Source organism: Magallana gigas, chromosome 8 (genome assembly GCF_963853765.1).
Source record: "Magallana gigas chromosome 8, xbMagGiga1.1, whole genome shotgun sequence".
Classification (NCBI taxonomy): Eukaryota; Metazoa; Mollusca; class Bivalvia; order Ostreida; family Ostreidae; genus Magallana; species Magallana gigas.
This window is the reverse complement of record NC_088860.1, coordinates 9,949,002-9,964,216: the sequence shown is the minus strand read 5'-3', so window position 1 is coordinate 9,964,216 and position 15,215 is coordinate 9,949,002. Positions and strand designations below refer to the sequence as shown.

The 15,215-nt window shown below is 32.6% G+C and overlaps 1 protein-coding gene across 5 annotated transcripts; it reads left to right on the top strand.

Moving 5' to 3' along the window:
* Positions 1–50: 50 nt before the first annotated feature.
* Positions 51–14,969, top strand: LOC105322496 (run domain Beclin-1-interacting and cysteine-rich domain-containing protein). 5 transcript variants are annotated; one of them, XM_034473320.2, is made up of 23 exons: positions 51–209; positions 877–1,030; positions 1,219–1,429; positions 1,682–1,788; positions 2,051–2,249; positions 2,550–3,095; positions 3,368–3,468; positions 6,430–6,603; positions 6,802–6,844; positions 7,163–7,222; positions 7,532–7,576; positions 8,069–8,155; positions 8,750–8,786; positions 8,928–9,066; positions 9,365–9,448; positions 9,551–9,627; positions 9,910–9,974; positions 10,632–10,932; positions 11,935–12,013; positions 12,410–12,484; positions 12,755–12,848; positions 13,867–13,939; positions 14,464–14,969. In XM_034473320.2, the coding sequence occupies exons 1-23, from the start codon at positions 175–177 to the stop codon at positions 14,525–14,527; spliced, it is 2,850 nt and encodes a 949-aa protein (XP_034329211.2). In that variant the 5' UTR covers positions 51–174; the 3' UTR covers positions 14,528–14,969. The 5 variants fall into 5 exon arrangements, with proteins under 5 accessions (XP_034329211.2, XP_034329210.2, XP_034329212.2 ...); XM_034473319.2 differs by having other exon boundaries at positions 2,550–3,101; XM_034473321.2 differs by lacking the exon at positions 7,163–7,222 and having other exon boundaries at positions 2,550–3,101.
* Positions 14,970–15,215: the final 246 nt, after the last annotated feature.

Here is a 15,215-nt window from a genome sequence, read left to right as displayed (position 1 = left end):
TAGATCAGCAGAGCGTTTTACTATATAATTTGATATGATGAATCACAAAACGCTTTGATAACCAAGGAGCTTCATTTTGACACATGACAAATTCGGGCAGTCAAGATGTAAACAAGACGAATATTTGTTTTGGGTAGTTTTAAAGCAGGACATATCCTCTTGGATCATAAAAAGATGTCTGATGAAGTCAACGCAGATCATAATTACAGGTTGATATCAATATTTCGTTGCATATTTGGTGCAAACATAAATTTTTATTGTAGAGTAAAGATCAGAGATACTCATGATGGGCGGATCCTAAACAATGACCTATTGATAGCTTGAAAAACTGTGAAAAAGGAAAATGTTTCACATTTGTATTTGTTGAATGAATTAAAGATCCTTAAATCTATCTATGAAAGGATGTGTTTTCATTTAAGCTCCAGAGGTGCTGAAAAACTATTCTCTTTTGAGAAGTGGGCAGGCAGAGCCTACATCCACTTCTCTTCGCAAGCCCTCAATGCCCCTCATATTTTGATTCTTGAAAACGTGTAAATGTAGGAACCAAAGACGAATTACGCATCAACCCATGTTTTGACTCCAGTTTCCCTATATTTACGAAAACATGTCATTATATTATCATGACAATAAAAGTTAATTGAGTTAAATATTAGAATGCCTCTGACATGCATTTATGTATGATGAAATTAACAAGAACTTATGTGTGTGTGTGTGTGTGAGAGAGAGAGAGAAAGAGAAAGAGAGAGAGTGTACTTTAAACATAAATTAGGCTATTTACATTAAATTTATTTTCTTCACTATCATCTTCTTTATATTGCTCTCTTTATTACGATGAATTACAGACATTACAATATATTATTATTTATTCAACATCAGGTCAGAACGTCAAAGCCTACTGTTTGGATTGAAGGCAGTTACAGAGGGGCTTTTATCTGGACAGAGCAGCAATGTTTGGAACATCCATGGAGGACTTAACAGAATGTGTGTTCAACTGGAACACATTATGTATCATGGTTTGAAGAGTATCAAGGTGGGTCTGAGTTGAAGGTGGTAATTAATTAAAAATAGATGATACGAATTCACCTTCCTCATATCCTGTAGTTTTATGAAATTCTCAAAAACATTTTATTATAAGCAAAACGTGATGTTCGATCAAGTAAAATCTTAGAACAATGTGAGTACATTTAACAATAAACATTACAATCTTTTTTTGGATAGGGAAATTTGGGGATAGAGTTGGATTTCTGGCCATTTGTGTACAGTCTTAAGATGTTGAACCCAGTCTTGGCCCCTGCCTTAGACAAGGTCAACCGATCAGGAGGAAATAAAGGGTCAATGTGGCTGAGAGAAAGTTTAAGGGATCACACCCTGTCCTCGCAGTTGTCATCCTTGGTGTGCAACAAATCACTGATGAAAAGGTTTTACAGTGGTAAGCTTTAAGCAATTTACTTTCTACTTGTATGTTTTAAAAGATGAAATTTAATTTTTTTTTTTATTATGTGGAGTTACATGTATTAGAATATTGTTTTTTATGACCATTCTTTGTTTCAACAATTTTAACATGCAATGTAGCTCATCTCATCAAAAAGTTTTTTGCCAAAGTGCTATTAAAGGTATGTACTCATACTGATGCAAATAAAACTTGTGTGATATTTGTAACACTTACCGTTTTATTTTGTAGACTTGGCATTCCTGAATGATGCACAATACTTCAAAGCTCTTTGTGTTTGCTTAAAAGCTATTGAACTCAACCAAATTTCCTTGTTGGCTGAACTAGACCTAAAACTGGTACATGTATATTAATTCAATTGATTTCAAGAACAAAATAAACAGAACTAAGTGATAATGTAAATACTTTTGGGTAATAAAATGATGCGAAAAATTTGAATTTTACAATGTGTGATTACCAAAGTCAATATTTTATTTTACATTTACGGAACATTTTGTGCATGGATAATTGAACTGTTTATTAAAGTACATCAGCATGAAACGGTGAACTGTCTCAAAGGTAATAAAAATGCATAAAATGTTTTTGTTTGATTAATTACAGCTTAGTAATAACCATGAACCTAACATGAGGGGGTCGAGGAGTAGATCTTGGGCTGTACCAGAAAGAAAACATCACATATCGACCAGTGAGGGAAAATCAAGCTCCCATGGTGCCATGGCTTTGGCACCACCATTTGCATCTCCAAAAAAGGAGAGTATCTTGTGTATGTCGGATGAGCATGCTGTTCCTTCTTCAATCAGTAAGAGCTCTATTATGGTACTAATAAAATGTTTAGTAGCTGAAAATCAGCAGTATGTAAAGATTAAAATACACTTGCTTTTTTGGTTTTAATATCTATAATGCTATAGACCTTAATTTTGAAAACAATATAAACTGTCTTTTGAATATATAATTTGAATAATTACACTGGGATCTATTTAATTAAAACCATATCAGGTAATGAATAAGATAAACATATGAAAATATTTAATGAAAATAGTGGAAAGATTCTAGAGCTTTTTGTGAGTAATGAAGTTTAATCCATCTTCATGTTCTAAAGGAGCAAGCACAAGCCCTGAGGACACAAAAAACATGGCTCGTGAATCTTTGAGAACAGTTCTGCGGAAATCTGGTTCCGACTCCCCAACTGGGGATGCCCCTGACTTTAGTTTCTATGACAACCTCAACAGTGACCCATTATTGAATATAGAGTTTAGTGAAAATGCGGCCACTGATAGTGAGAATTCACATGCAGAAGTGGGATCCGGTGAACGCATTGTCAATTCAAGTGCAAAGAAGGCTATAGTGAGGAGCCAGTCAGATACAGGGATGTCAAAAACTTTAACTGTGATTAAAAATATATACAAAGACAACGAGGACTTTGAGCCCGGAAAGTCAGGGACTGTGAACAGGCTCGAGGATATTTTTTCTGACTCTGAGTGCCCCAAAAAGGGGGAAAAAGAAAATGTCAAGGTCAAAGCAAAATCAAAAGGGCATAAAAGGTCAAGGTCAGATCATGGAGGTATAAAAGTGGAGAAAGGACCCCAGAAAGAAAAAGGAAAAGTGCCAAATAAAACTCAGAGAGAAGATTCATCTGAACCAGCAAGTAAAGGTTTGCATTAAATACTTCTAAAAATTAAAAATTGATACACATATATTTTTTTTTTAAACTTTCATGTTGCATGAGATTTGGATTTTATACCATACATCAACTACTTATTGATGTAATTTGCTGAAAATTCATTTTTTCAAGTATAATAGTCTAAGTCTAATATGTGATTGACTTTTTACATTCATTTATTTCATCCACTTGTGTACACGTGCAAGTGTTAATCCCAATACAAGTACTGAATTATAACTTATGTCATACTTTGACAGATATACCAGGGGAGACAACTTTCAGGCAGCCTGTACATGGTCAGTCCCTCATCAACTACCTGTCTTCTCAGGATTTCAACACCTGTGCCAATCTAGACAAGGTGTGTATTTTATTAACATCCATTTATTGTATTTTTTCCCCTATAATATAACTTCGATCCATTGAAAAAACATTCTGTTAAATTTTAAAGTCTTTGACTATTTTATTTAACAAAGACCAGAATTGGAATCCAAAGACCAGTTCTATGATGGTTTACATGTATGTATGCACATACTGAATGTTTTTCATCCAGTAGTGCTTAATGGATTCTTTACTTTTTAGCTCACCGAGACGAAGTCAGGGGGAGCTTATGCTATACCCTCGGCGTCGGCGTCGGCGTCGGTGTCGGCGTCGGCGTCGGCGTCCGGACCTGGTTAAAGTTTTTGTTGCAGGTCCTGTATCTAAGCTATTACTTGTCCTATCTTCACCAAACTTTCATGGATGATGCATCTGGACCTACTTATGGACTTGAAAGACTTGGATGCTGAATCTAAGTCCTAAATTTCAGATGCTGGAGGAGGTTAAGGTTGTTGGACCAGGTTAAAGTTTTTGTTGCAGGTGCCCTTTGATAGCAATATCTAAGTTACTGCAGGTCCGTACTTCACCAAACTTGCATGGATGGTGTGTCTTATGATACTGATGCACCAGACAGGCTTGAGTGCTAAATCTGAGCTATAGGTTTCGGATGCTGGAGGAGGTTAAGGTTTTTAGAGCAGGTTAAAGTTTTTTTGCAGGTGCCCTTTGAAAGCAATATCTAAGTTACTGCTGGTCCGTACTTCACCAAACTTGCATTGATGGTGTGTCTTATGATACTGATGCACCAGACAGGCTTGGGTGCTGAATCTGAGCTATAGGTTTCGGATGCTGAAGGAGGTTAAGGTTTTTAGAGCTGGTTAAAGTTTTTGTTGCAGATGCCCTCTGATGATTATATCTTAGTTACTACTTGTCCTAACTTCACCAGACTTCCATGGATGGTGCGTCTTATGATACTGATGCACCAGACAGGCTTGAATGCTGAATCTGAGCCATAGGTTTCGGATGCTGGGGGAGGTTAAGGTTTTTAGAGCTGGTTAAAGTTTTTGAAACAGGTGCCCTCTGATGATCATATCTTAGTTATTACTTGTCCTAACTACACCAGACTTCCATGGATGGTGCGTTTTATTATACTGATGCACCTGACGGGCTTGAATGCTGAGTCTGAGCCATAGGTTTCAGATGCTGGATATGGTTAAGTTTTTTGGAACAGGTCACATGTTTAATAGATAATAGTACTATTTCAAACTTGCATAGTTGATTAAACTGTAATATGAATGAATCACAGAGGAAGCTTCAGATGCAGAGCTTGATCTCCATTATCAAGGATGCTAAAAAATATATCTTAGTTAATACAGGTCCTAACTTCACCAAACTTGAATGGATGGTGTGTCTTATGATACAGATGCACCTGACAGGCATGGATGCTGAATCTTAGCCATATTAGGTTGCGGATGCTGGAGCAGGTTAAGGTTTTAATTGCTAGTGCCCTCTGATGATAATATCTTAGTTATTACTGGTCTGAACTTCACCAAACTTGCATGGAGATGCGTCTTATGTATACTGATGCACCTGACAGGCTTGAATGCTGAATCTGAGCCATAGGTTTCGGATGCTGGATGAGGTTTAGTTTTTTTGGAACAGGTCACATGTTTTATAGATGCTAGCTTGCATAGTTGATTTAACTATATTATAAATGAAACGCAGAGGTTGCTTCAGATGCAGAGCCTGATCTCCATTATCAAGGATGCTAAAGAAATCTCCCACCTCACTCAAACCTGCTCGATAGATAGATGTGTTTGTTGATAAATGATATAACATGATTCCTATGATATAGTATTGTATGGTATGAAACAATATTGTTTAATATGATACAATATAATATCATATGTAATATTATAAAAAGTGATATGATACGATATGATATTGAATCAATTTTTCTTATATTTTATGTTATGATATATATGTATAGCATTGTATATTATGATACAATATTGTATAATATTATATTGTATTATTAATTTATTATTTTATCACATGATACTATTACATAAGATATTGCAAAATATAATATTGTATCCTATGATACAATATTGTATATTCTATAATATTGTATCATACGATATTGTATAATATGATATTAGTTTCTGTAATATAGAATTATATCACATGAAATTGTATAATATGATACTGTTATATTATATAATATCGTATCATACGATATTGAATTATATGATTTTGGTTTATAATATGATATATTATCACATCACATGAAATTGTATTGTATGATATTGTAAAATATATTATTGTATCATATGATACAATATGTATAATATAATGTTGTATTATATATTTTACTTTATCACACAATATTGTATCATTTGATATGATACAATGTTGTATCAAATTATATTGTATCATACAATATCATATTATGTTTCAAAAATGATACAGTATCATACAATATCATACTATATTATACAATATAATATCATATGTTTCAATGTTATGATGTATTATGTAATATGATATTGTAATATAATACTATATTGTTTTATATATTATGATATGATTGTATTATGTGATCAAATACAATAACGTATAACACAATACAATATCATACCATACGTTACAATATCATATCTCATCATTGTTTATTATGGTATTTTATTGTATTATATGATGTATGTTGTAAATATGATAGGACGCAATATTGAATTTTATATTATTGTATTGATTAACATATGAACATATGATTATCATTCAATTTTTTAACAGATGATATACGATATTGTGTCAAAACAGAATCCATGAATATCCAAGATCATAAAGTATGATTTTCATTTAATATGATAAAGGTGGTCTCATAAAGGTGAAGTCTCATAAGGGTGATGTCTCGTCTCGGTGAGCTTTGTAATCTGTGATTACCTATGTTTCTCCAAACTGATAATGAAAGTCTTTCAATTGATCGCATGTTCTTCACCCACAGGAGAATGCACATTTCAGTATATCTGAGGCATTGATAGCAGCCATAGAACAAATGAAGTGGAACCACGTCATAAGTCCGAAGGACCGTGAGGATCCTGAGGAAGAAGACTCGGATGAGGAAATCAACAAACTAAAGCAGCGAATCCGCATCCGCAAACAGCAGAAACTAAGGGAGGTAAGTCCAAATCCAAAGTGTATTCATATTCACTATTATGTATAACTTTAAACTGTATTAGCATTAACTTTGACCCACAATCTGACCAACTTGGGCATCAATTCTTAAACAATCATTGTTTTATTGTGAGAGTTTTAACTACCCCTATGTAAATGTATATATGCATGTACAAGTAACACTTTTGTATTTATTTCACAGAAAGCCAGATTTTTTCCTACATCCAGTGATGGACTTACTGACAGTAAGTAAATGTGTAATCTACTTGTATTTACATGCATCATCAACATTCAAGGTATTTATGTACATGTACACATCTGAAATTTAAGTAGCACTCAAACGCTCTTGTGCCTTGACTGTGTATATACCTATAGGTGTTTTTAATAAAATATATTTTACTTAATTTTATTTTTTTATAATCCTTTTTACTTCTTTTTTTTCTTCCTTGAAAATACCATCTCACAATCTAAAAATTATGTTTCCTGTTTTTGTGTTCATGCACATTTCTTATCACATTTGTTGTTTTTTGTATTTGATTTGATATTTGCTTTCGTTTCCTTAGCGGCTACAACTAGCAAGAGTCCCTCTTCAGTGTTAAATTCTTCCTGTCAAGATAACACAGGTGTGAATCGGTTTTTGTTTCTGAGAAATCAAATGTTAATTCATTTCATATATAGAGGTTAAAATAGCAATTTATAATGATATCTTAAAATGTTTAAAAAATGATTTTACTTTCCAAATATGTTACAAAAAAGGCTATAAACCAGTGAAATATAGTGTTACACAGTGTAAATATAAGATATTTGAATTCCTTGGGTGGGGGGGGGGGGGTGTGTTCAGACCCTTTGGCCCCCTCATGGATACTTAAACTGGTGTTTGTTTCATTTATACTTTGTTTGAATTTTAATACATAAAATTACCCCTTTTATAGATAGCAGTAATTCAGACATTGAGGTGGATGAAATCAATCTAACAAGTAAGTTACACAAATACTGTATTACGGTATATGCTATCCCCGACACTGCAAAATGCACTGATATTTAGATTATGTTACGCAAGAGTTTTCATTTTATTTCTGAATTAATTTTGTTTGTTAATACTGATTTAAGATATTTTTTGATAAATACTTTCTTGGTATGTAATAAATTTATTTCATAAAATGTATTTATCAAGGTTGACATTTCTGAACCAGAATTAAGTCTGTCCATCATTATTTTTTTTATTGCTATGGTAGAATTATTTACATGTAAACTAATTTTCTTAAATTTCTCATGCCGACTTCTGAAGTAGAGTTTAATATCTTACTATATTGAAATCTTTTATCCATGTATTTTGCATACCCAATATGCTTGAGGTGATGCATTGAGATTCAAAATGAGTAAAAAAAAAAATCATAATAATGTTATCAAAATTAGATAAAGTAAAGTTTCTTATTCAAACAAGAAAGTTTATTGTGTGACTGATTCAGTTTCAGACAATGAGCAAGACAATGAGACCAATCTGAGTTTGATCAAATCTGAGGGTCTTTCACTGTCCCTTGCCTCCCTGTACTCAGGTATGCACTTGCACTCAATCCTCTCACTGCTTACGAGCCAGTCTAAAAAAAAAAAGGAAGATGGAATTTTTCTTCAAATTTTTTTTGGTCAGACAGTGATATATCTAATTATAAAGTTTAACATTTAAAGTTTATATAGGAGATAAAAAATCTGCAAATATTTTCTGTGAGTTCTGAACTTATCTGAATCTCTTGCTAAAAGTAATAAGTAAACAAGATGAATTATAAAGTAAAGTTTTCTGGTAATCCATGTTGAACCAACATTTCTAGTATCACAATAGGTTTCTTTAAACAGGTTACTGACAGACCAGTCATATTCAGTTTGTTGACTGTTTTATTTAAGTAAGAAATTAAAGTTTAGGAAATGACAACAAATGCCAAAATACTGTCCTCACTTTCAAGAAACATGTTCAGTGCATAGCTTCTATAGCTGTTAATTTAACATGAACCCTTTGTTTTACGTTAATGTTAGTTTGAGCTAATATATTTATATATAACTAGTTTCTTAATTTGAGAGAGAGAGAGAGAGAGAAAGAGAGAGAGAGAGCAACTGTATTTTATGTAGAAATTAATGTTACATGGATCTTCTTAAAGATGCAGATTTACAGAAAGTGAAGCCAGATAGACAAAGGTACAGTATGAATATGTTAATATGATGTGTACAATTTTTAACAAGTAAAAGTTGGAAAAGTTTTTAAGTCAATTTCAGCAGATATTTTAATCTAAGTATAGTTTGTCAGCTGTGTCTTATTCACCATCCTTATTTGTACAGCTCTATGGAGATATCTGACCAATCTGGCATGTCAGCAGAGTCGGTAGCCATTTTGTTGTTAAAGAAATTCTCGGAAAAGCAGCTTCCAAAGGCATCCGAGCTGGAGTGGCTGGTACCTATATCTGAGGCTCCACAGGAGGTGAGTGAGAGGAAGAGAATCAGGTTACTTTAAATATATTTTATAACGTGCATACAATATTTGGCGTAAATTGATTTTTTAACAAGTTAGCGTGGATTTGAATTAGCATATTTCTTGATTCACTTGTTCCTAAACATATATGCTTGGCATTTTGTGATAAACTTGATGTAGCAGAAGCTGCTTTCTACATAAAATGCCAAAAGGAATACACACTCAGACAAACGTTATAGGTTACAGTAAATCTGAAGGTTACCTGATGTAAACTTTTACACTTTATTTCGTTGCTTTTGTTTGACAGTTACTTCCCTTACCAAAGTCATATCCAGTATCTCCAGATGATATTGAAAATGAGATTGGAGGATTCACAAACTCGCTGTTTGGGGTGAGGACAAAAGTAGAAATATCACGTATATTACTGTTCGAAAAAAAAATCAATGATGTCTAATTCTAGGTTTCATTTGAATTTTTTTCTCTCTTCTTTCAGACATTGAGATTGAGAGGGAACAATGAATGGGCTCCTCCCAGATCACAGATCATCTTTGACATCCATCCATATCAAAAGTAAATACCAGGACTAATGTCTTTGTGATATACATGTACTATTTAGAGAAAGACTCTCACGGTTAACAATGTTCACAATCCAAGTTAAATATGAAATAACTTATGGTAAAAAACAAACCCAATATGATCATAATTAATAAAGATTTTTAAATTCATGGCATCTCTTTTGATTATTTTAGTTCCTAATGAAATACTGACACTTGCTAGAATTAAAAAATTGTGCTTTTGTACCCGTGAATGTAAGGATCAGTGCATCATAATGATGAATTTCCTCAATTTCAGGAGAGCTGTTGTTATGGCAAAGCAAAATTTCCGGTGTGCTGGATGTGGAACCCGAGTTGAACCAGGTAAGCAAATAAGGAAAATCAGTTTTGAACCAGCCACATAATGCATAAAAAAAAGGTTCAGTTAAGGAAAATTTAACTGGTTTTCAACCAGCCAAATATTGCAAAGAAAGGTTAAAACTCATGGAAACTCTATAAGGGTCTTTAGACAACAAACTGCAGTCCTTTTATATTTTGGTGTCTACTGTAAACATACAATTTAATCCTTTCCTGTTGAGCAGTATGTATTCTTCAGAAAAGAAGTTATAACATCTAGGACCATGAACTTATAATATCAATGACTATGAGCTGGGGCCAGAGTAAAGGCCTACCTGTGATAAATGCACCATACCTGATAAATCAGATTTATATTTTAATGTTATACATGTTCACTGAAACATTTGTTTTTTGTTGAATCAGAAAGGAAGAATGTTCTTACTGATGAACTTATGACCTCTGACAAAGGGGCCCTGCATGGGTGAAATTATAATATCTATTCAATGTTCAGTTACAGAGCTCTTTCCGTTAATTATACAGTGTCATTTACCATACTTTCAGATACTTGTTTTATGATTTTCACATGTTCTTCTATAATTCAAATGGATTTTGGAAAATATATGTAAATATGCTGTATGTTTATATATTTAACACACGTACAGTATACTTTTTCTTGTATTTCAGCCTATATTAAAAGATTCCGATACTGTGAATATCTAGGGAAATACTTTTGTCAGTGTTGTCATAGAAACGAAATCAACTACATTCCGGGGCATATAATCAGGAAGTGGGATTTTAAACAGTATCCAGTGTCCAATTTCTCTTGGAGATTACTTTCAAGGATTTTTAATGAACCTTATTTTAACCTAAGTACAATTAATCCATCACTGTTCAAACGAGTGAAGTTGTTGGAGACAGTCCATGCTTTTAGAGTGCAGCTCATGTATCTGTGTAAATTTCTCAGGATTTGTAAATATTCAGAAAGGTGAGTTGAAACCATTGGTTTACTTTTCATGTCTCTAATGCCTTTCATCATCTTTAATAACAAATGCATAGCTGGTGCTTCTCATCTAAATACATGTATGTAGATGATAAAAAATCTTCCCTATTGGCCTACTATAAAATTAACAAGACCACTTTAGCCTCTTGAACTTGACTTAGATTCATATAGACATAAGTGATAATTTGTATTTCCACATGCAGTTCACATCCCTAAATATGCTACATGTAAAGCATTTATTACATGTAAGTTAGGAAAATAGACATGATAAGGGTATAGGTTTGTTATGCACTGATGAAGATGGAGAGTGCATATGGAAAAATAATTTAGATGAGGTATGGGGAAAAATTATTGTTTGCCATATAGTAACATGTGATTAATGCTGAAGCTCTTTACTTTTAAATCAGATTGGACTTAAAAATTGTCTTGTGAATTTTTCTTGCATCTGTTTGTTTTAAGATGGAAAGATTGCCATATAATCTTTTCTTCAGAAAGATAGATCTATGAGTCTTCATTATATTTTAATAATATATTGTTTGCTTGATTTAGCACAAGTACATATCGTGAATTTGTACTCTGAAAAACTGCATGTTTATTGGTCACAACTTTATAAGGTATGATACTGAAATATACAAATGATTATATAAATAGGGGTAACAGTTGAATTGACAACCCTGTGAAAACCATTGTCAACTGATGCGTTGAAGAGGGGTGTCAATTTCAACTGATGCCCTCCCAAACAGGCAATATTTCTTTTATTACATTGTATTCTGAATGTCTTAATTTTTTTGACTTTAGGAGTAAGTTGAATTCTACGTAGAACCGTACGCCCATAATTTACGCGCATGTACCGGTAACAATTTGTTGTGTTACTTATGCCAAGTGTATTGCGAATGCTGAGGGCAATAGAACAAATTATAGATTGCATCTAAACCAATTAGATTTCATTATTTAACATGAAAGTATAATAATGATATTTATTTCCAGTCTGGTTGGTGAGATAAATGCAGAGCCCTCGCATTGGTATGAAGATGTGGACGTCTACTCCATTAGTGACCTTGTTGGTGTGAGTATTGATGGATTTGAAAATTGTTTAAACATGTATTAAAGGAAATCGTTTTTGTATGACATATTATTTTTTTTCACAAATTCCAGTGACATACTGTACATTTCTAATTACTGGTAAACCGAGGAGTTAATGTTAGCAAAAAATCAAGAGAATCGTTGTCAGTGAATTCTCACTTTTATTTTTGACAGTTGTAAACTGTGTAAAATTACAACAAAAGTTTGTAACTCTGGCTGTTCAAAACAAAACTGCGGAAAAATGGAAATACACTCTTGCATAAAATTAGAAAAGTACAGTACTTGAGCTATTATAATGTGAGTGCATCTATTGCTTATTATGTTTCAGAGACAACCTTAGATTTCAGTATTGAGTATATTAGTTTTGTATTTTGTGTAGATAAAGAACAGTTCTATAGTGACAAAGCTGAAGGATTTAGTGACAAAGTCCATAGATCACGTGGAGCAGTGTTCGGTAAGACAGCACAAATTTTCTCGGTCAGCCTGAGCAGTCCTATATAGAAGTCCTCTTTTATAAGTCCACTTTGCTTGATCCGCTTATTTCATCTATATTGTTCTTAGGAGGCAGTCTACGATAGAACCATGCAAAACCAAAATTTTATGATGAAGGGTGTTGATTAGTTTTCACAGTTTTTCTGGATATTTCAAAAGTATTTGTAGTTCTATCAGGGCTGTGGCTACATTATGTTTACTATTTATTTTTAGTTTTGTTGTTTATTTGTAGTTCTGTCAGGGCTTTGGCTACATCTGTGAGCTGTGTGGAGATGAGAGTGATATCATCTACCCATTCCAGTTGCAGACTGTCGTTGTTTGCAAAGGTTTGTTAGTTTTTATATGAATTGAGATGGATTTTACTCATGTCATTACCAAATGCTTTGACTCGATTTATATTTTGTCTCAATTGTAAAAAAATTATCCAGTCATGTTAATGTTGACATTGCCTTATCCTTAGAAACACATGGCCATTCTTGCTCACTGATTATGAGCCTACTTCCTAAATTTTTTTCTCATTCTCATGAATACTCTATTCCATATTCTGATTGGCTCTTTCACATGGAGGAAGTCTTAACAAAGTTTCTTTTAAATAAAAAAAAATGGCTGCGTATTTTCATAACATAATCTTTGTTTTAAGTCCTCTTGTAACTACAGAGTGGCACATCTTATATAGTTGGAGAATATTCATAGAAATGAGAAATTTAAATGGGTTGGCGCATGGTCTATAAAATAATGTAAGACTGCCCTTAGGTTTCTGAAGGTGGCATTTTCTTAATTTGCTTCAATATCTGTCCAGGTTCCCATCTATACTGTCTTATTTAACTTGTGTCATAACTTTACAGTGTCAAGTCAATTCAACATACTTATTCTTCCTTACTTCCATTCATTTCTTTATAAATGAATGTTGAATGCTAGTAAATAACAACACATTGGAATTAACACACTTCAGCTATTTAATGTTAGACAAAATAAATGTACAATTACATATTTGCATATAATAATGATGGGATTAAGATTATTTAACATAAATAAAAGATTTCATAAAATTCAAAATTGTGTAGCTGTCCAAAACTGAGGTGTGTTCAGCAGAGCGGGTGTTCGGGACTACTTGCCAACATTGTTTGTATAGTCAGTAATATTTGATTAAGGAAAAGAGAGCTAATATTGAAAAAGTGTGAATGATTTTTACGAAATGAGCTGGCCTATGGTCACTTCTGAGAGATCAGCCTTGGGTTTACTATAATTAAATCCTTGATAAATACAAATAGATTCCCATTTACCAAATTAGTAATAAAGTTTTAAATGTGTATTTGTAATGCTCTTTTATTTTACCCATTTCAGATTGCACATCATGTTTCCATAAAGCGTGTTATGTAGAGGGAAAGTGTCCTAAATGTATCAGGATTGAAGCAAGGTAACTGAGTATGGTACAATTAACAAAACAAGCTTTGTTATATTCATCTAAATCAAATCATACACTACACAAACGTGGGTCCTGGCTTAGAACTGTTGATTTTTCTAATACAACAAAAAAATAAGGTGTTAAAGTAGAAAGAATTTTTTATTTTACAAATTAATGTTGATTTCTGATCATAAACGTGTATCAAGGGCTTGGAAAAATGACCTTTTGGAGAATGAATACCGGTTTCGTTTTACCGTTAATATCCCGCAAATATATTAATATGGTAATTTTATCTACCTTGTAAGTTTGCTTATTACAAAGAGTTTCCATCAAATGTTTATGATTTCTGATGTAAATTGACATTCGATCTTGAGAAGGTAAAAATATAAAATCATAAGGTTGCAGTCAAAATGGTTTGATATTGTCAGCTGTTTAGCATATCTTTTTGATAAGCTTTTTTGATTTATGTACAGATAATAGAAACTTTGTTAAAGATTTAGCGCAAGTTTTTCCAGCAATTCTGGTTTTAATTTTAGAAGGCAGAGACAATTGCTGGAAACGAAGATCTTTGATTCCTCAGAAGAAGAGAGCGGAAGTTAAGACTGCAACTAATAGTGAAATAGTGCAATTATTGTGATATTTTTCTTTGAATTTAATCTTTTAATTTTTTGTTGTTGAAATCCTGTATAAAGTTTATTTGTTTTTTTTTTATAATATAAGTGAGTGATTTTGTCCTTTTAACTATAAAAAAACCCCATTGATTAATTAAATCAAATCAAACTGATCACTCAGTAATACAATTAAAAAAATATGCTTTTTATTTTCATTTTGAAATGTAGCTTTTTTATATATATCATTATGGAACATTAACAGCTGTTTATTATTATTGGCTAGCTTTATATTTAAGGCAGGTTAGAGTAATATGATTTATATACCACGTACCAGTTTTCATTTCTGCAGACATTGTGTGTTGTTGGTTAATGAAATCAACATACTGCAATATTATTCAAAATCAATTTTTGAAATAAATTATTCAATTTACTATCGTTTTAATTTTTTATCATTTTGAATTTACATCAAATACTAATATCAGTTTATAGTTAAGCAGCAGATTTCTAGCTCTCTGGGAAAACCTGTTGAACCTGAGTAAGTGATATTGTCGATAATAGTGATACTGTGGATACTAGTTATTCATCTACTAGATATGTGATACTGTAAAAGTGGTTATTTACGCTGGAAGTAAGGTACGCTTTTTTTAGTCAAACAATGCGTGTGGGTGTTAAATACG